The 19,666-nt window shown below is 45.5% G+C and overlaps 1 protein-coding gene across 1 annotated transcript in view; it reads left to right on the forward strand.

Moving 5' to 3' along the window:
- The first annotated feature begins 16,516 nt into the window (after nucleotides 1-16,516).
- The window catches only part of LOC139416507 (SH3 and multiple ankyrin repeat domains protein 2-like), a 131,232-nt gene continuing 128,082 nt past the window's right edge, over nucleotides 16,517-19,666 (forward strand). The window contains exon 1 of the mRNA XM_071165193.1: nucleotides 16,517-16,735. Coding sequence (XP_071021294.1) covers nucleotides 16,517-16,735 — 219 coding nt within the window. The remainder of the gene's footprint in view (nucleotides 16,736-19,666) is intronic.

Raw genomic sequence — 19,666 nt, forward strand, 5'->3', positions numbered from 1 at the left:
ATGCAAACTTCTGCCTGAAGAAGTTGGCTTTAGCTTTCCTGACTGACTGTGTGTATTGGTTCCTGACTTCCCTGAACAGTTGCATATCGCGGGGACTGTTCGATGTTAGTGCAGTCCGCCACAGGATGTTTTTGTGCTGGTCGAGGGCAGTCAGGTCTGGAGTGAACCAGGGGCTATATCTGTTCTTAGTTCTGCATTTTTTGAACGGAGCATGCTTATCTAAAATGGTGAGGAAGTTACTTTTAAAGAAAGACCAGGCATCCTCAACTGACGGGATGAGGTCAATGTCCTTCCAGGATACCCGGGCCAGGTCGATTAGAAAGGCCTGCTCACAGAAGTGTTTTAGGGAGCGTTTGACAGTGATGAGGGGTGGTCGTTTGACTGCGGCTCCGTAGCGGATACAGGCAATGAGGCAGTGATCGCTGAGATCCTGGTTGAAGACAGCGGAGGTGTATTTGGAGGGCCAGTTGGTCAGGATGACGTCAATGAGGGTGCCCTTGTTTACAGAGTTAGGGTTGTACCTGGTGGGTTCCTTGATGATTTGAGTGAGATTGAGGGCATCTAGCTTAGATTGTAGGACTGCCGGGGTGTTAAGCATATCCCAGTTTAGGTCACCTAACAGAACAAACTCTGAAGCTAGATGGGGGGCGATCAATTCACAAATGGTGTCCAGGGCACAGCTGGGAGCTGAGGGGGGTCGGTAGCAGGCGGCAACAGTGAGAGACTTATTTCTGGAGAGAGTAATTTTCAAAATTAGTAGTTCGAACTGTTTGGGTATGGACCTGGAAAGTATGACATTACTTTGCAGGCTCTCTCTGCAGTAGACTGCAACTCCTCCTCCTTTGGCAGTTCTATCTTGACGGAAGATGTTATAGTTGGGTATGGAAATCTCCGAATTTTTGGTGGCCTTCCTGAGCCAGGATTCAGACACGGCAAGGACATCAGGGTTAGCAGAGTGTGCTAGAGCAGTGAGTAAGACAAACTTAGGGAGGAGGCTTCTGATGTTGACATGCATGAAACCAAGGCTTTTTCGATCACAGAAGTCAACAAATGAGGGTGCCTGGGGACATGCAGGGCCTGGGTTTACCTCCACATCACCCGCGGAACAGAGAAGGAGTAGTATGAGGGTGCGGCTGAAGGCTATCAAAACTGGTCGCCTAGGGCGTTGGGGACAGAGAATAAGAGGAGCAGGTTTCTGGGCATGGTAGAATATATTCAGGGCATAATGCGCAAACAGGGGTATGGTGGGGTGCGGGTACAGCGGAGGTAAGCCCAGGCACTGGGTGATGATGAGAGAGGTTGTATCTCTGGACATGCTGGTTGTAATGGGTGAGGTCACCGCATGTGTGGGGGGTGGGACAAAGGAGGTAACAGGGGTATAAAGAGTGGAACTAGGGGCTCCATTGTAAACTAAAACAATGATAACTAACCTGCACAACAGTATACAAGGCATATTGACATTTGAGAGAGACATACAGCGAGGCATACAATAATCACAGGTGTTGAATTGGGAGAGCTAGCTAAAACAGTAGGTGAGACAACAGCTAATCAGCTAGCACAACAACAGCAGGTAGAATGGCGATTGATTAGGCAGAGAGGGTCGGATTAACTACACACAGAGCCTAAGTGCGGCTGGGGCCGACAGATAAAACATAAACAAGCAGAATGGATTACCGTGATTAATGGACAGTCCAGCATGCATCAGCTATGTAGCCAAGTGATCAGTGTCCAAGGGGCAGCGGTGGATGGGGCAGGGAAGCTGGACTGGCGAGTGTTATCCAGGTTAGAAAACTAACAATGACCAAAAAGCTTGTAGCCAGTTAGCTGGTTAGCTTCTGGAGGTTCTTGAGTGTGTTCTAAAAAATGTAAAGATAATAGCGGTTCCGTATCACATTGGGTGAGGCAGGTTACCGGAAGGTATAAACAAATTAAAAATCGAAAAGGGATAGAAAGTAAATATGGGTTCAGTGAGTGTTTGGGACGCGGCGATTCAGACGGTTAGCAGGCCTGTGCTAACAAGCTAACAGTTAGTAGACGGTGCTAAACACGGTAGCAGTTAGCGGACCGGGCTAAACAAGCTAGCAGTTAGCAGGCCGAATTTGCAAGCAAGGAGATAGCAAGGGCTAGAGAGTTAGCCTTTGGGGACGTCGCGATGGGGGTATCTGTTTATTCCTCTTCATGCAGTGACATCGATGGACCGGTCGTGGGTCTGGATATTGTAGCCCAGGAGCTCAAAATGTTCCGTATGCGATGGGAATCCGGGGATGAAAAATAAAATAAAATAATAAATAGGTCCGTTATGCTCTGGTTAGAGTCGCGTTGTTCGAACTGGCGAGAGCTTTCCGAGCTAAAGGTTAGCTGATGACCGGTTAGCTGAAGACCGCTAGCAATGTTTTGCTGAAGCTGGTAGTTCGTTGGCTAGCTTCAGTTGAGGGGTTCCAGGTCCGAAGTAAATATAAATACTTTAGGAAAAATAGCTACGTTGGGTGAGGCGGGTTGCAGGAGAGTATTTAGAAGAAGTTGAGGTTCAGCAAAAAGTTTTAAAGATATGTGAAGAAAAAAACGAAAACAAACGATATATACAAGGGACACTACACGACAATACGTCCTACTGCTACGCCATCTTGGCACACGGTGTCAACAGGCAGCAACAGCAGCGTAAAGAGGAATGGACATGGGAGGACGTTTTGGATGGTAAGGGCTGTTACACTTGGGAGGAGATACTGGCTGGAAGAGATCGCCTCCCATGGGAACAGGTGGAGGCACTTAGGAGAGCAGAGGCAGCCGGAGAGAGGAGCCGGCGATATGAGGGAACACGGCTGGCAAGGAAGCCCGAGAGGCAGCCCCAAAAACTTATTGGGGGGGGGGGCTAACAGGGAGTATGGCTACGCCAGGTAGGAGACCTGCGCAAACTCCCTGTGCTTACCGGGGGGCTAGAGAGACCGGACAGGCACCGTGTTATGCAGTGGTGCGCACGGTGTCTCCAGTGCGGGTGCATAGCCCGGTACGGTATATTCCAGCTCCGCGTGTCGGCCGGGCTAGATTGAGCGTCGAGCCTAATGCCATGAAGCCGGCTCTACGCAGCTGGTCCCCAGTGCGTCTCCTTGGGCCGGCTTACATGGCACCAGCCTTGCGCTCGGTGTCTCCGGTTCGCCTGCATAGCCCAGTGCGGGCTATTCCACCTCGCCGCACTGGCAGGGCGACCGTGAGCATTCAACCAGGTAAGGTTGGGCAGGCTCGGTGCTCAAGAGCTCCAGTGCGCCTGCACGGTCCGGTTTTTCCAGTACCACCTCCACACCCCAGCCCTCCGGTAGCAGCTACCCGCACCAGGCTTCCTGTGCGTGTCCTTGGCCCAGTACCACCAGTGCCAGCACCACGCATCAGGCCTACAGTGCGCCTCGCCTGTCCAGCGCTGTCGGAGCCCTCCTCATCTCCAGCGCTGTCGGAGTCTCCCGCCTGTTTAGCGCTGTTAGAGCCTTCCTTCTCTACAGCGCTGCCGGAGTCTCCCGCCTGTTCGGAACTGCCAGTTTGCAAGGAGCTGCCAGTTTGCAAGGAGCTGCCAGTTTGCAAGGAGCTGCCAGTTTGCAAGGAGCTGCCAGTTTGCAAGGAGCTGCCAGTTTACAAGGAGCTGCCAGTTTACAAGGAGCTGCCAGTTTGCAAGGAGCTGCCAGTTTGCATAGAGCTGCCAGTTTGCATAGAGCTGCCAGTTTGCATAGAGCTGCCAGTTTGCATAGAGCTGCCAGTCTGCAAGGAGCTGCCAGTCTGCAAGGAGCTGCCAGTCTGCAAGGAGCCGCCAGAGCTGCCTGTCTGCAGGATGCCGCCAAAGCTGGCAGTTTGCAAGGAGCCGCCAGAGCTGCCAGTCTGCAAGGAGCCGCCAGAGCTGCCTGTCTGCAGGATGCCGCCAAAGCTGCCAGTTTGCAAGGAGCCGCCAGAGCTGCCAGTCTGCAAGGAGCCGCCAGAGCTGCCAGTTAGCATGGAGCAGCCAGAGCCGCCAGTCAGCATGGAGCAGCCAGGGCCGCCAGTCAGCATGGAGCAGCCAGGGCCGCCAGTCAGCATGGAGCAGCCAGGGCCGCCAGTCAGCATGGAGCAGTCAGGGCCGCCAGTCAGCATGGAGCAGCCAGTCAGCATGGAGCAGCCAGAGCAGCCAGTCAGCATGGAGCAGCCAGAGCAGCCAGTCAGCATGGAGCAGCCAGAGCAGCCAGTCAGCATGGAGCAGCCAGAGCTGCCAGTCAGCATGGAGCAGCCAGTCAGCATGGAGCAGCCAGAGCTGCCAGTCAGCATGGAGCAGCCAGTCAGCATGAAGCTGCCAGTCGACCAGACTCTTCCAGATCTGCCAGTCGACCAGACTCTTCCAGATCTGCCAGTCGACCAGACTCTTCCAGATCTGCCAGTCGACCAGACTCTTCCAGATCTGCCAGTCGACCAGACTCTTCCAGATCTGCCAGTCAGCCAGACTCTTCCAGATCTGCCAGTCAGCCAGACTCTTCCAGATCTGCCAGTCAGCCAGACTCTGCCAGATCTGCCAGTCAGCCAGACTCTGCCAGTCAGCCAGACTCTGCCAGATCTGCCAGTCAGCCAGACTCTGCCAGATCTGCCAGTCAGCCAGGATCTGCCAGAACCGCCAGCCAGCCAGGATCTGCCGGATCCAACTACCTGCCTGAGCTTCCTCTCAGTGCTGAGCTTCCTCTCAGTGCTGAGCTTCCTTTCAGTGCTGAGCTTCCTCTCAGTGCTGAGCTACCCATCAGTCCCGAGCTACCTCTGTCCTGAGCTGTCATTTAGGAGGGTAACCTATCTAGGGACGCTAAGGAGGTGGACTAAGACTATTATGGAGTGGGGTCCACGTCCAGCGCCAGAGCCGCCACCGCGGACAGATGCCCACCCAGACCCTCCCCTATAGGTTCAGGTTTTGCGGCCGGAGTCCGCACCTTGGGGGGGGGTACTGTCACACCCTGACCATAGTTTACTTTGTATGTTTCTATGTTTTGGTTGGTCAGGGTGTGATCTGAGTGGGCATTCTATGTTACATGTCTAGTTTGTCCAGTTCTATGTTCGGCCTGATATGGTTCTCAATCAGAGGCAGGTGTTCGTCATTGTCTCTGATTGGGAACCATATTTAGGTAGCCTGGGTTTCACTGTGTGTTTGTGGGTGATTGTTCCTGTCTATGTGTTTTCACCAGATAGGGCTGTTTAGGTTTTCATTACGTTCTTTATTTTGTAGTGTTTGTATTGATTCGTGTTTTACGTTTGGTTATTAAACATGGATCGCAATCTACACGCTGCATTTTGGTCCGACTCTCCTTCACATACAGAAAACCTGTTACAGCAACACTCCAGTTGACAACTTCAAATCACCAGCCCAGCTGTTGATGAGCTGCAGACTTCGCTCAATCCTTCCCAGCACCAACCAGCAGCTGCAACCTGAGGTTGTCAGCTACAAGGAAATGCATGAAAAACGTGCACAGAGACAACAACAACAAAAGCGATACTACGACAGGTCAGCTAGACCACTGCCACCACTGATCGACGGAGAGTCAGTTAGAATCCAGAAGCATGGCCTCTGGAGGCCGACAGTCGTCGATTTTTTTTATTTTGTTTTAAAAGAAGGGGTATGTAATATTCATATGTGTAAACATACTGAATTGTAATTGGATGCACCATATCACCATATCATACTGTGCTATGATTGGTTAAGACCACCCAAATGGTTAGGTCATGGGCAGTTTGATCCTTGTTGGCGATACGTGAACATCCCTGTTATAGCTGGCTAATAAAGAGCTACGATAAGAAATATCCTGTAGTACTGCATTGTATTATTTTGTACAAAGTGTGCAAAACAAGACAGTATACTGTAGCAAACGGTATTAGTTTGTCTAAATAAATGTTGTACAATTAAAGGTCAAAAACACTCAATTTCAAAACAGTCATCAATAATCTAATGAGTTCAGGGCTTGTGAAGTTATACCACGGCTATACAGTGCATTCGGAAAGTATTCAGATCCCTTTTTCCCTATTTTGTTACGTTACAGCCTTATTCTAAAATGGATAAAATAGTTTTTTCCCTCATCAATCTATACAATCAATACTCAATAATGACTAAGCAAAAAAAATGTGCCAATGTATTACACATTTAACGTAACTATTTAGACCCTTTGTTGAAGCACCTTTGGCACCAATTACAGCCTCAAGTCTTCTTGGGTATGGCGCTACAAGATAGACACACCTGTATTTGTGGAGTTTCTCCCATTCTTCTCTGCAGATTCTCTCAAGCTCTGTCAGGTTGGATGGGGAGCGTTGCTGCACAGATATTTTCAGGTCTCTCCAGAGATGTTCAATTGGGTTCAAGTCCGGGCTCTGGCTGGGCCACTCAAGGACATTCAGAGACTTGTCCCGAAGCCACTCCTGCATTGTCTTGGCTGTGTGCTTAAGGTCGTTGTCTTGTGGGAAGGTGAACCTTCGCCCCAGTCTGATGTCCTGAGCGCTCTGGAGAAGCTTTTCATCAAGGATCTCTCTGTACTTTGCTTCACTCATCTTTCTCTCGATCCTGACTAGTCTCCCAGTTCCTGCAGCTGACCTCCATCATGTTCACGTGCCCTTCTCCCCACAGCATGATGCTGCCACCACCGTGCTTTACCATAGGGATGGTGCCAGGTTTCCTCCAGATGTGACGCTTGGCATTCAGGCCAAAGAGTTCAATCTTGGTTTCATCGGACCAGAGAATCTTTTTTCTCATGGTCTGAGAGTCCTTTCGGTGCCTTTTGACAAACTCCAAGCGGGCTGTCATGTGCCTTTTACTGAGGAGTGGATTCCGTCTGGCAACTCTACCATAACGGCCTGATTGGTGGAGTGCTGCAGAGATGGTTGTCCTTCTGGAAGATTCTCCCATCTTCACAGAGGTACTTTGGAGCTCTTGATCAGGGAGATGACCAAGAACCCCATAGTCACTCTGCTCTTCTCCCCCGATTGCTCAGTTTTGCCGGGCAGCCAGCTCTAGGAAGAGTCTTGATGGTTACAAACTTCTTCCATTTAAGAATGATGGAGGTCACTGTGTTCTTGGGGACTTTCAATGCTGCAGAAATGTTTTGGTACCCTTCCCCAGATCTGAGCCTCGACTCAATCCTGTCTTGGAGCTCCTTAGACAATTATTTTGACCTCATTACTTGCATTTTGCTCTGACATATCCTGCCAACTGTGGGACATTATATAGACAGGTGTGTGCATTTACAAGTCATGTCCAGTCAATTGAATTTATCACAGGTGGACTCCAATCAAGTTGTAGAGACATCTAAAGGATGATCAATGGAAACAGGATGCATCTGAGCTCAATTTCAAGTCTCATAGCAAAGGGTCTGAATGTTTTTGTATTTGCTAATATTTCTAAAAATCTGTTTTCGCTTTGTCATTATATGTGTAGATTGATTTATCCATTTTAGAATAAGGCTGTAACAAAATGTGGAAAAAGTGAAGGGGTCTGAGTACTTTTTGAATGCACTGTAAGCCTTCCACAGCCATAAGACCCACTAATAATGTATTTTATTTTGTCAAGATAGTTGAACCTGTTTTTTTGGTGTTGCAATAATCACTAATCTGGCTTTCAAGTCTGTCTTTGAAAATGGCCTTTTTTTTAAAAGAATTAAACTAAAACCACATTGACTAATAATGACTAACTTCTTGAAGCAGGCGTTAGGCTATAGACACAGGTCTCATCAACAATCTCTCATGCCCACGTGCTAGGGATTAGCCAGCTAATCTTTATATTTCAAGTATAGTCAACTTGGATCTATTTGCTAGCTAACAATGTTGAACAGTTGAATTGTTATGAAAACACCCTTCTGTCTGTCTCCAACTGTTTTAAAGGCATGTTAGCCTGTCCACTTTGTTCAGATGTTGAAATCAAACGGCCTACCTTATTTCTCAGAATGAGAACGAGTTGCCAATTCCTTATACAATTGTGTTTTATGCTTATTGCACATTTATAAAACAGACTAGACAACTAGTCTGTCTTTGGCTAAAATGCTGCTAGCGGTACGTGGTACCCCAATGCTGTGCACAACAAACTGGACATTCCTTTTCCAGAATTAATGCTCATTAATACTCTCGCTTTAGTAGTGTCTGCTCTGCACACAATTGTAGTAGTTGAGACGTAAAAAGGGTATCTTTAGAAGAGTTAACTACTCTATTACAGTTTTTTTAAAGGCTCAATGTGTTTTGGTGTCCTTATGACCGATTCTGTTTTACCAAACCTCAAATGCAAATAGCTGAAGTTAGTTAGTTGAAGTTGAATCCTACAAGTTGAATTCACTTGTAGGAGAGGAAGATCTCTCAACTTTGTTGGCATAAGAGGCAGGGAGAGGGGCTTGGTGTGTGTGTAAACCATAGAGGAAGAGGCTTCAGTCTCGCTAAAGTATGTCCAAAATAAGGCCAATGTGGTTCTATGGACTTATTTTGGACCTTAGCGTGTCTTCTGCCTTCCGACTTTGGGACAACAAGTACCATTTTTAGGTCGGAGACGTGTACTCGTCATAATTTACAGATCTCTGGTGTAACTGGGAAGGTGCACACTGCACAAAGGGGCGAAGGGGAGGAGACCAAAAATACAACATGAGAACAAGCAGACATAAACGCTCATAAAAACAAAATCCCTACTCTGAGTACGCGTCCTGAACTCAGGCGAGCAAAACCTTGAGACTTCCTTAATATTAGAGATTGTTCATTAGTTGTTGTTGACAAAGAGAATAAGATAATTGTTCTGACTTCAAAACTTAAACACAATAAGGCTGGATTTATGGCGCCGAAGAACATGGCTGATGTTTTACCAATTGTGCAATTCTGTTATTTTTGGGGGGCGTTTTGAGTAACTTATTTTTTTACTTATTGTGTACATAATGTTTCTGCTACCGTCTCTCAGAAAATCGATTTCTCACCAAGGACTGGAAGAAGATTTTTCCTTTAATGAGTCAGACGAGAAGGATATCCTGCTTTCACTGGAACAGGCCCAGATCCACGCCTTTTGCGTGAAGAAGAGACGCCGAAAAAGGGGACGCAGATCGGGGATCCTTCTGAGATTCCGGAGGCAAGCGAGCAAACTCCCAATGCCTTTCATTCTTCTAGCTAACATGCAGTCTTTGGAAAATTAAATTGATGACCTACTATTAAGATTATCCTACAAACGGGACATTAAAAACTGTAACATCTTAACATCATCTCACTGAGACGTGGCTGAACGACGAAATGGACAACATAGAGCTGGCGGGATATTCCATTCACCGGCAGAACAGAGACACTACCTCTGGTAAGACGAGGGGTGGGGGTCTTTTTGTCAATAACAGCTGGTGCGCGATGTCTAATACTAAAGAAGTCTCGAGGTATTGCTCGTCTGTGGTAGAGTACCTTATGATAATTTGTCGAGCACACAATCTACCAAGAGAGTTCTCATCTGTGTTATTAGTAGCCATCTATTTACCACCACAAAGCAAAGCTGGCACTAAGACCGCTCTCAACCAACTCTATAAGGCCATAAGCAAGGAAGAAAATGCTCACCCAGAAGCGGCACTCCTAGTGGCCGGGGACTTTAATGCAGGCAAACTTAAATCAGTTTTACCAGCACTACCAGTTTTATGTGCAACCACGGAAAACAAAATTCTAAACCACCTTTACTCCACACACAGAGATGCATACAAAGCTCTCCCCCGCCCTCCATTTGGCAAATCTGACCATAATTCTATCCTCCTGATTCCTGCTTACAGGCAAAAACTAAAGCAGGAAGTACCAGTGACTCGCTTAATACGGAAGTGGTGAGAATACGCGGATGCTACACTACAGGGCTGTTTTGCTAGGACCGACTGGAATATGTTCCGGGATTCATCTAATGGCATTGAGGAATACACCACCTCAGACATCGGCTTCATCAATAAGTGCATCGATGACGTCGTCCCCGCAGTGACTGTATGTACATTTCCCAACCAGCCATGGATTACAGGCAACATCTGCATCGAGCTAAAGGCTAGCGCTGCTGCTATCAAGGAGCAGGAGACTAATCCGGACGCTTATAAGAAATTCCGCTATGCCCACAGACGAACCATCAAACAAGCAAAGCGTAAATACAAGATTAAGATTGAATCCTACTACACCGCCTCGGATGAGGCAGGGATTGAAAACTATTACGCACTACAAAGAAACCCAGACGCGAGCTGCCCAGTGACGCGAGCCTACCAGACGAGCTAAATGCCTTTGTTAGCTTTTTATTTTATTTTAATTTTACCCCTTTTTCTCCCCAATTTTGTGGTATCCAATTGTTGTAGTAGCTACTATCTTGTCTCATCGCTACAACTCCCGTACGGGCTTGGGAGAGACGAAGGTTGAAAGTCATGCGTCCTCCGATACACAACCCAACCAAGCTGCACTGCTTCTTAACACAGCACACATCCAACCCGGAAGCCAGCCGCACCAATGACATTTTCAACCTCTCCCTGATCAAGTCTGTAATACCTACATGTTTCAAGCAGACCACCATAGTCCCTGTGCCTAAGGAAGCGAAGGTAACCTGCCTAAGTGATTAGCGCCCCGTGGCACTCACGTTGGTAGCCATGAAGTGCTTTCAAAGGCTGGCCATAGCTCACATCAACAGCATCCTCCCAAACAACCTAGACCCACTCAAATTCGCATACCGCCCCAACAGATCCAATCTCAATCGCACTCCAAACTGCCCTTTCTCACCTGGACAAAAGGAACACATATGTGAGAATGCTGTTAATTGACTACAGCTCAGCGTTCAACACCATAGTGCCCACGAAGCTCATCACTAAGCTCAATAAGCTAAGGACTCTGGGACTAAACACCTCCCTCTCCAACTGGATCCTGGACTTCCTGACGGGCTGCCCCCAGGTGGTAAGAGTAGGCAACAACACGTCTGCCACGCTGATCCTTAACACTGGGGCCCCACAGGGGTGTGTACTTAGTCCCCTCCTATATTCCCTGTTCACCCACGACTGCATGGCCAAACATGACTCCAACATCATCATTAAGTTTGCTGATGACACAACAGTGGTAGTCCTGATAACCGACAACGATGAGACGGCCTATAGGGAGGAGGTCAGAGAACTGTCAGTGTGGTGACATCAACCTCTCACTTAATGTGAGCAAGACAAAGGAGCTGATCTTGGACTAGAGGAAAAGGTGGGCCGAACAGGCCCCCATTAACATTAATGGGGCTGTAGTGGAGCGGGTCGAGAGTTTCAAGTTCCTTGGTGTCCACATCACCAACAAACTATCATGGTCCAAACATACCAAGACAGTCGTGAAGAAGGCACGACAAAACCTTTTTCCCCTCAGGAGACTGACATTTTTTGGCATGGGTCCCCTGATCGTCAAAAGGTTCTACAGCTGCACCATCGAGAGCATCCTGACCGGTTGCATCACCGCCTGGTATGGCAACTGCTCGACATCTGTCCGTAAGGCACTAGAGAGGGTAGTGCAATCGGCTCAGTATATTACTGGGGCCAAGCTTCCTGCCATCCAGGACTTATATACAGTGCCTTGCGAAAGTATTCGGCCCCCTTGAACTTTGCGACCTTTTGCCACATTTCAGGCTTCAAACATAAAGATATAAAACTGTATTTTTTGTGAAGAATCAACAACAAGTGGGACACAATCATGAAGTGGAACGACATTTTATTAGATATTTCAAACTTTTTTAACAAATCAAAAACTGAAAAATTGGGCGTGCAAAATTATTCAGCCTCTTTACTTTCAGTGCAGCAAACTCTTTCCAGAAGTTCAGTGAGGATCTCTGAATGATCCAATGTTGACCTAAATGACTAATGATGATAAATACAATCCACCTGTGTGTAATCAAGTCTCTGTATAAATGCACCTGCACTGTGATAGTCTCAGAGGTCCGTTAAAAGCGCAGAGAGCATCATGAAGAACAAGGAACACACCAGGCAGGTCCGAGATACTGTTGTGAAGAAGTTTAAAGCCGGATATGGATACAAAAAGATTTCCCAAGCTTTAAACATCCCAAGGAGCACTGTGCAAGCGATAATATTGAAATGGAAGGAGTATCAGACCACTGCAAATCTACCAAGACCTGGCCGTCCCTCTAAACTTTCAGCTCATACAAGGAGAAGACTGATCAGAGATGCAGCCAAGAGGCCCATGGTCACTCTGGATGAACTGCAGAGATCTACAGCTGAGGTGGGAGACTCTGTCCATAGGACAACAATCAGTCGTATATTGCACAAATCTGGCCTTTATGGAAGAGTGGCAAGAAGAAAGCCATTTCTTAAAGATATCCATAAAAAGTGTTGTTTAAAGTTTGCCACAAGCCACCTGGGAGACACACCAAACATGTGGAAGAAGGTGCTCTGGTCAGATGAAACCAAAATTGAACTTTTTGGCAACAATGCAAAATGTTATGTTTGGCGTAAAAGCAACACAGCTGAACACACCATCCCCACTGTCAAACATGGTGGTGGCAGCATCATGGTTTGGGCCTGCTTTTCTTCAGCAGGGACAGGGAAGATGGTTAAAATTCATGGGAAGATGGATGGAGCCAAATACAAGACCATTCTGGAAGAAAACCTGATGGAGTCTGCAAAAGACCTGAGACTGGGACGGAGATTTGTCTTCCAACAAGACAATGATCCAAAACATAAAGCAAAATCTACAATGGAATGGTTCAAAAATAAACATATCCAGGTGTTAGAATGGCCAAGTCAAAGTCCAGACCTGAATCCAATTGAGAATCTGTGGAAAGAACTGAAAACTGCTGTTCACAAATGCTCTCCATCCAACCTCACTGAGCTTGAGCTGTTTTGCAAGTAGGAATGGGAAAAAATGTCAGTCTCTCGATGTGCAAAACTGATAGAGACATACCCCAAGCGACTTACAGCTGTAATCGCAGCAAAAGGTGGCGCTACAAAGTATTAACTTAAGGGGGCTGAATAATTTTGCATGCCCAATTTTTCAGTTTTTGTTTTGTTAAAAAAGTTTGAAATATACAATAAATGTCGTTCCACTTCATGATTGTGTCCCACTTGTTGTTGATTCTTCACAAAAAAAATACAGTTTTATATCTTTATGTTTGAAGCCTGAAATGTGGCAAAAGGTCGCAAAGTTCAAGGGGGCCGAATACTTTCGCAAGGCACTGTAATAGGCGATGTCAGAGGTAAGCCCATAAAATTGGCAGAGACTCCAGTCACCCAAGTTCTAGACTGTTTTCTCTGCTACCTCACTGCAAGCGGTACCGGAGCACCAAGTCTAGGACCAAAGGCTCCTCAACAGCTTCTACCGCCAAGCCATTAGACTGCTGAACAATTCTTAAAAATCGCCTCTGGACAATTTACATTGACCCCCCCCCCCCCCCCCCCCCCCACCCGTTGTACACTGCTGCTACTCGCTGCTTGTTTGTTACCTATGCATAGTCACTTCGCCCCCACCTACATGTACAGATTACCTCAACTAGCCTGTAGCCCTGCACACAGACTCTGTACCGGTGCCCCCTGTATATAGCCTCATTATTGTTATTCTTATTGTGTTACTTTTTATTATTACTTTTTATTTCAGCCTACTTGGTAAATATTTTCTTATTCTTGAACTGCGCTGTTGGTTAAGTGCTTGTAAGTAGGCATTTAATGGTAAAGTCTACACTTGTATTCGGCGCATGTGGCAAATAAAGTTTGATTTGATTTATAGTTTCCCACTTACCACAAGCATGTGAAGCCCCGATAATATAACTTTAAACTATAACAAACAATTTAACATTTCTATTCTAGTGTAATCTTTTGCATAACAACTGTGGAACATGTTTAGCTATAGGAATATGCTTGTACAGTACACGCTAGCAACACAAGTAAACATTAGCAAACATTCAAAATCTGTGTTTGGCGCCAAATGAGGGGATAGGAATCACGTCCCAATGATATCTCCTTTCTCCTGCAGTGTGCACTCACTCGTTCACTACTTCCCACAAATCTAAAAGCATTGGATTGGTGGAGACATGGGTGAGTGGAGGTTTCCACCTTATTTCTTATTCCAGTAAATTCCTTTCATTTCAGTGAAGGGAAGTGAACAGATGCACACTTTGGGAGTAAAGAAAGATGATTGGGATATAGCATTATCACAGTCCTGTTTGTATGTGTGCGTGTGACGTTGTAATAAATGTATGGATCTGGGTGACCCTGTTTCTTCTCTCCTCTCTCATCTCTCCTCTCTCTTCTCCCTCCCAAGGCCACAGTCCGATATCAGGCCCGACGTCCAGTGAGAAGGAGGAAATCCACAGTGTGTGTGTGTGTGTGCGTGCGATGTCGTGTGTACGTGCAACGTTGTGTGTGCGACGCTGTGTGCATGTGTCTGTGTGGGAAGTACACTGTGTTTGTATGTGTATCTGTGTCTGTAATTGTACAGATTTCTAGGTAACACTGTGTCCTCCATTATCTCTCTCTCTCGCTCCTCTCCTCTTTTTCTCTTGCTGGCCTGACCAGAAGGGTATCATTCCTCGTTGCCTAATGTCCAGTGAGGAGGAGATGGACCAGAACTTTTGTGTGTGTACATGTGTATAAAGTACACTGTGTAATATTTATTTTCTCCTCTCTCTTCTCACCTCTCTTCTCTCCTTTCTCCCCTCCCTCCCCCGGCAACAGCGTAGTACGGTATCATACCTCGAAGCGCAACGTTGAGTCCAGAGATGGCGTGTGTGTGTGTGTTAGTCTTTTATGTGTGAAGTACACTGTGTCAATGTGTGTACCTGGGGTCGGTTACAGTATAATGAAACCCTATAACACTGTGTCCTCTATCCCTGCCCCGACCACAGTAGAGTCCAGCATGCCTCGTAGCCAGACCTTCAGAGCTTGTACAGTTGAAGTCGGAAGTTTACATACACTTAGGTTGGAGTCATTAAAACTCTTTTTTTTCAACCACTCCACAAAAGTAATTTTTCCAACAGTTGTTTACAGACAGACTATTTCAGTTAGAATTCACTGTATCACAATTCCAGTGGGTCAGAAGTTTACATACACTAAGTTGACTGTGCCTTTGAACAGCTTATAAAAATCCAGAAAATTATGCTGATAGGCTAATTGACATCATTTGAGTCAATTGGAGGTGTACCTGTGGATGTATTTCAAGGCCTACCTTCAAAATTAGTGTCTCTTTGCTTGACATCATGGGAAAATCAAAATAAATCAGCCAAGTCCTCAGAAAAACAATTGTAGACCTCCACAGGTCTGGTTCATCCTTGGGAGCAATTTCAAAACGCCTGAAGGTACCACGTCCATCTGTACAAACAATAGTACGCTAGTATAAACACCATGGGACCACGCAGCCGTCATACCGCTTAGGAAGGAGACGTGTTCTGTCTCCTAGAGATGGACGTACTTTGGTTCGAAAAGTGCAAATCAATTCCTGAACAACAGCAAAGGACCTTGTGAAGATGCTGGTGGAAACAGTTACAAAAGTATCTATATCCACAGTAAAATTAGTCCTATATCGACATAACCTGAAAGGCCGCTCAGCAAGGAAGAAGTCACTGCTCCAAAACCGCCAGAAAAAAGCCAGACTACGGTTTGCAGCTGCACATGGGGACAAAGATCGTACTTTTTGAGGAAATGTCCTCTGGTCTGAGGAAACAAAAATAGAACTGTTTGGCCTTAATGACCATCGTTATGTTAGGAGGAAAAAAGGGGAGGCTTGCAAGCCGAAGAACACCATCCCAACCGTGAAGCACGGGGGTGGCAGCATCATGTTGTGGGGGTGCTTTGCAGCAGGAGGGACTGGTGCACTTCACAAAATAGATGGCATCACAAGGCAGGATAATTATGTGGATGTATTGAAGCTGCATCTTAAGACAGTTAAAGCTTGGTCGCAAATGGGTCTTCAAAATGGACAATGACCCCAAGCATACTTCCAAAGTTGTGGCAAAATGGCTTAAGGACAACAAAGTCAAGGTATTGGAGTGGCCATCACAAAGCCCTGACCTCATTCCTATAGAAAATGTGTGGGCAGAACTGAAAAAGTGTGTGCGAGCAAAGAGGCCTACAAACCTGACTCAGTTACATCAGCTCTGTCAGGAGGAATGGGCCAAAATTTACCCAACTTATTGTGTGAAGCTTGTGGAAGGCTCCCTGGAACTTTTGACCCAAGTTAAACAATTTAAAGGTAATGCTACCAAATACTAATTGAGTGTATGTAAACTTCTGACCCACTGTGAATTTTTTATTTTTTTATTTCACCTTTATTTAACCAGGTAGGCTAGTTGAGAACAAGTTCTCATTTGTAACTGCGACCTGATGTGATGAAAGAAATAAAAGCTGAAATAAATCATTCTCTCTACTATTATTCTGACGTTTCACATTCTTAAAATAAAGTGTTGATCCTAACTGACTAAGACAGGGAATTTTTTACTGTGATTAAATATCAGGAATTGTGAAAGACTGATCCGACTTCAACTGTATGTGTGTTAGTAGTATATACTGTATAATGTACACTGTGTAGCACTGTCTCCTCTCTCCAGTAGACTATCATGCCTCGGAGTCCTACGTCCAGTGAGGAAGAAATGGCCCAGAGTGTCTCTGACGGGTCTGGAGGTTTTGAGACAGACAGCTCCAAGGAGGAGGCTGGCCAAGGAGGACCTGGAGGGGAAAGGGCCAGCAGAAGGACCAACAGGAGAGCAGAGAAGGATAAGGCCGCCCGCAGGGAGTCACTGGTCTTCTGTGTGGTCATCCCTGACCTGCAGCAGTCTGTGAGTATACACTTCTGTCTCATTAAACTGTTTTTCTTATCATACTGCAGGAATATGCTATCTAAATCCAGTTCGAAGCCAAAACATAAGCACGTTTCACTTTCCATTTGTGTTGTCATACCTGACCGACAGCAATCCATGAGTAGGGACAGGGACATTGTATATATATTTTTTTTTCATATTAGTCATTTAGTAGACAGCTTTATCCAGAGTGACTTACAATCAGTGCATTCAACTAAAATAGTTAAAACAATGAAGAAACTTGAAAAAGAAAAGGAGAGCCTCACACTATGAGCTCAAAAGCAATAATTTAATAACCAACATTTCAACAGACAAGCTGTCTTCATCAGGGTATAATGACAAACACTGCAGGTCACTAGTTTATATCGTTTGGAAGGACACACACAGGTGTCTGCAATCATGGCCGGGTGTGGAACAACGACCACATCACAATCATTACAAGTAAAACATCTTCAAAGAAAACAGCAGCTATCTGCGAAATCAGTGCTAATGAGAGTAGAAAAATAATTGGGATGTTTTTTGGAATTACGACATACCGGTAGTTGTTTCTGCAGTTTGTTACTGCGTTTTGCTTATATGAAAGACTAAACCCTAGGCTAGTAAAATTGTAAGTAAAGCACAAAGCTGTTAAAAAAACGAGGTCATAGCAATCGTGGGATATTTACGCCAACCTAGCTGCAAACAGTCAATGTGAAAGAGCGAACTACAATTGCTATGTACTGTATAATGTATCAACTGAAAGTCAGACTGTTCTCAGCCAAGCAATTAGATAGATACAGTGCCTTCAGAAAGTATTCACACCCCTTGACTTTTTCCACATGTTTTTGTGTTACAGACTGAATTTATTATGGATGAAATTGAGTTTTTTTCCCACTGTCCTACACACAATACTCCATAGTGTCAGAGTGGAATTATGATTTATTTTTTATTTTTATGTTTACAAATGAATAAAAACTGAAAAGCTGAGATGTATTGAGTTAATAAGTATTCAACCCCTTTGTTGTGGCAAGCCTAAATAGGTTCAGGAGTAAAAATGTGCTTAGCAAGTCACCTAATGCATGGCATGGACACACTCTGTGTGCAATAATATTATTTAACATGGTTTTTGAATGACTACCTCATCTCTGTACCGCACATATACAGTTATCTTTAAGGTCCCTCAGTCGAGCAGTGAATTTCAAACACAGAATCAACCACAAAGACCAGGGAGGTTTTCCAATGCCTCTCAAAGAAGGTAGATGGGTAAAAAAAAAAAAAAAAAGCAGACATTAAATATCCCTTTGAGCATGGTGAAGTTATTAATTACGTTTTGGGTAGTGTATCCATGTTATGGGAATGCTTGTAATCATTAAGAACTGGGGAGTTTTTCAGGATAAAAAGGAAACGGAATAGAGCTCAGCACAGGCAAAATTCGAGAGAAAAAACCTGGTACCGTCTGCTTTCCATTAGACACTGGTAGATTAATTTACCTTTCAGCAGAACAATAACGTTAAACACAAGGCCAAATCTACACTGGAGTTTCTTACCAAGAAGACAGTGAATGTTCCTAAATGGCTGAGTTACAGCTTTGACTTAAATCTACTTGAATATCTATGGCAAGACATGAAAATAGTTGTCTAGTAATGATCAACAATCAACTTGACAGAGCTTGAAGAAATCTGAAAAGGATCATGGGCAAATGTTGCATAATCCAGGTGTGGAAAGCTCTTCGAGATTTACCCAGAAAGACACACAGCTGTAATCGCTGCTAAAGGTGCTTCTACAAAGGATTGACTCAGGGGTGTGAATACTTACATACATCAAATCAAATCAAATCAAAATTATTTATATAGCCCTTCGTACATCAGCTGATATCTCAAAGTGCTGTACAGAAACCCAGCCTAAAACCCCAAACAGCAAGCAATGCAGGTGTAGAAGCACGGTGGCTAGGAAAAACTCCCTAGAAAGGCCAAAACCTAGGAAGAAACCTAGAGAGGAACCAGGCTATGTGGGGTGGCCAGTCCTCTTCTGGCTGTGCCTGGTGGAGATTATAACAGAACATGGTCAAGATGTTCAAATGTTCATAAATGACCAGCATGGACGAATAATAATAAGGCAGAACAGTTGAAACTGGAGCAGCAGCACAGTCAGGTGGACTGGGGACAGCAAGGAGTCATCATGTCAGGTATTCCTGGGGCATGGTCCTAGGGCTCAGGTCCTCCGAGAGAGAGAAAGAAAGAGAGAATTAGAGAGAGCATATGTGGGATGGCCAGTCCTCTTCTGGCTGTGCCGGGTGGAGATTATAACAGAACATGGCCAAGATGTTCAAATGTTCATAAATGACCAGCATGGTTGAATAATAATAAGGCAGAACAGTTGAAAGAAACTGGAGCAGCAGCACGGCCAGGTGGACTGGTGACAGCAAGGAGTCATCATGTCAGGTAGTCCTGGGGCATGGTCCTAGGGCTCAGGTCCTCCGAGAGAGAGAAAGAGAGAAAGAGAGAATTAGAGAACGCACACTTAGATTCACACAGGACACCGAATAGGACAGGAGAAGTACTCCAGATATAACAAACTGACCCTAGCCCCCCGACACATAAACTACTGCAGCATAAATACTGGAGGCTGAGACATGAGATATTTCTATGTTTCCTTTTCAATACATTGCGACATTCCTCTAAAAACACGTTTTTACGTTGTCGTTATGGGGCATTGGGTGTAGATGGGTGTAAAAATGTCTCATTTAATCCATTTTGAATTCAGGCCATAACACAACAAAATGTGGAATAAGTCGAGGCATATGCATACTTTCTGAAGGCTCTGTACGTAAGAGGGAGAAAGAAAGCAATTGAAAATCGGTAGCTTGGTTATTCAGCCACAAAACACATATTTTCTTGCTGAGAAGAAGTGTTGTTGTTTTTCCAAATTCCT

This window comes from Oncorhynchus clarkii, chromosome 1 (assembly GCF_045791955.1).
Source record: "Oncorhynchus clarkii lewisi isolate Uvic-CL-2024 chromosome 1, UVic_Ocla_1.0, whole genome shotgun sequence".
Lineage (NCBI taxonomy): Eukaryota > Metazoa > Chordata > Actinopteri > Salmoniformes > Salmonidae > Oncorhynchus > Oncorhynchus clarkii.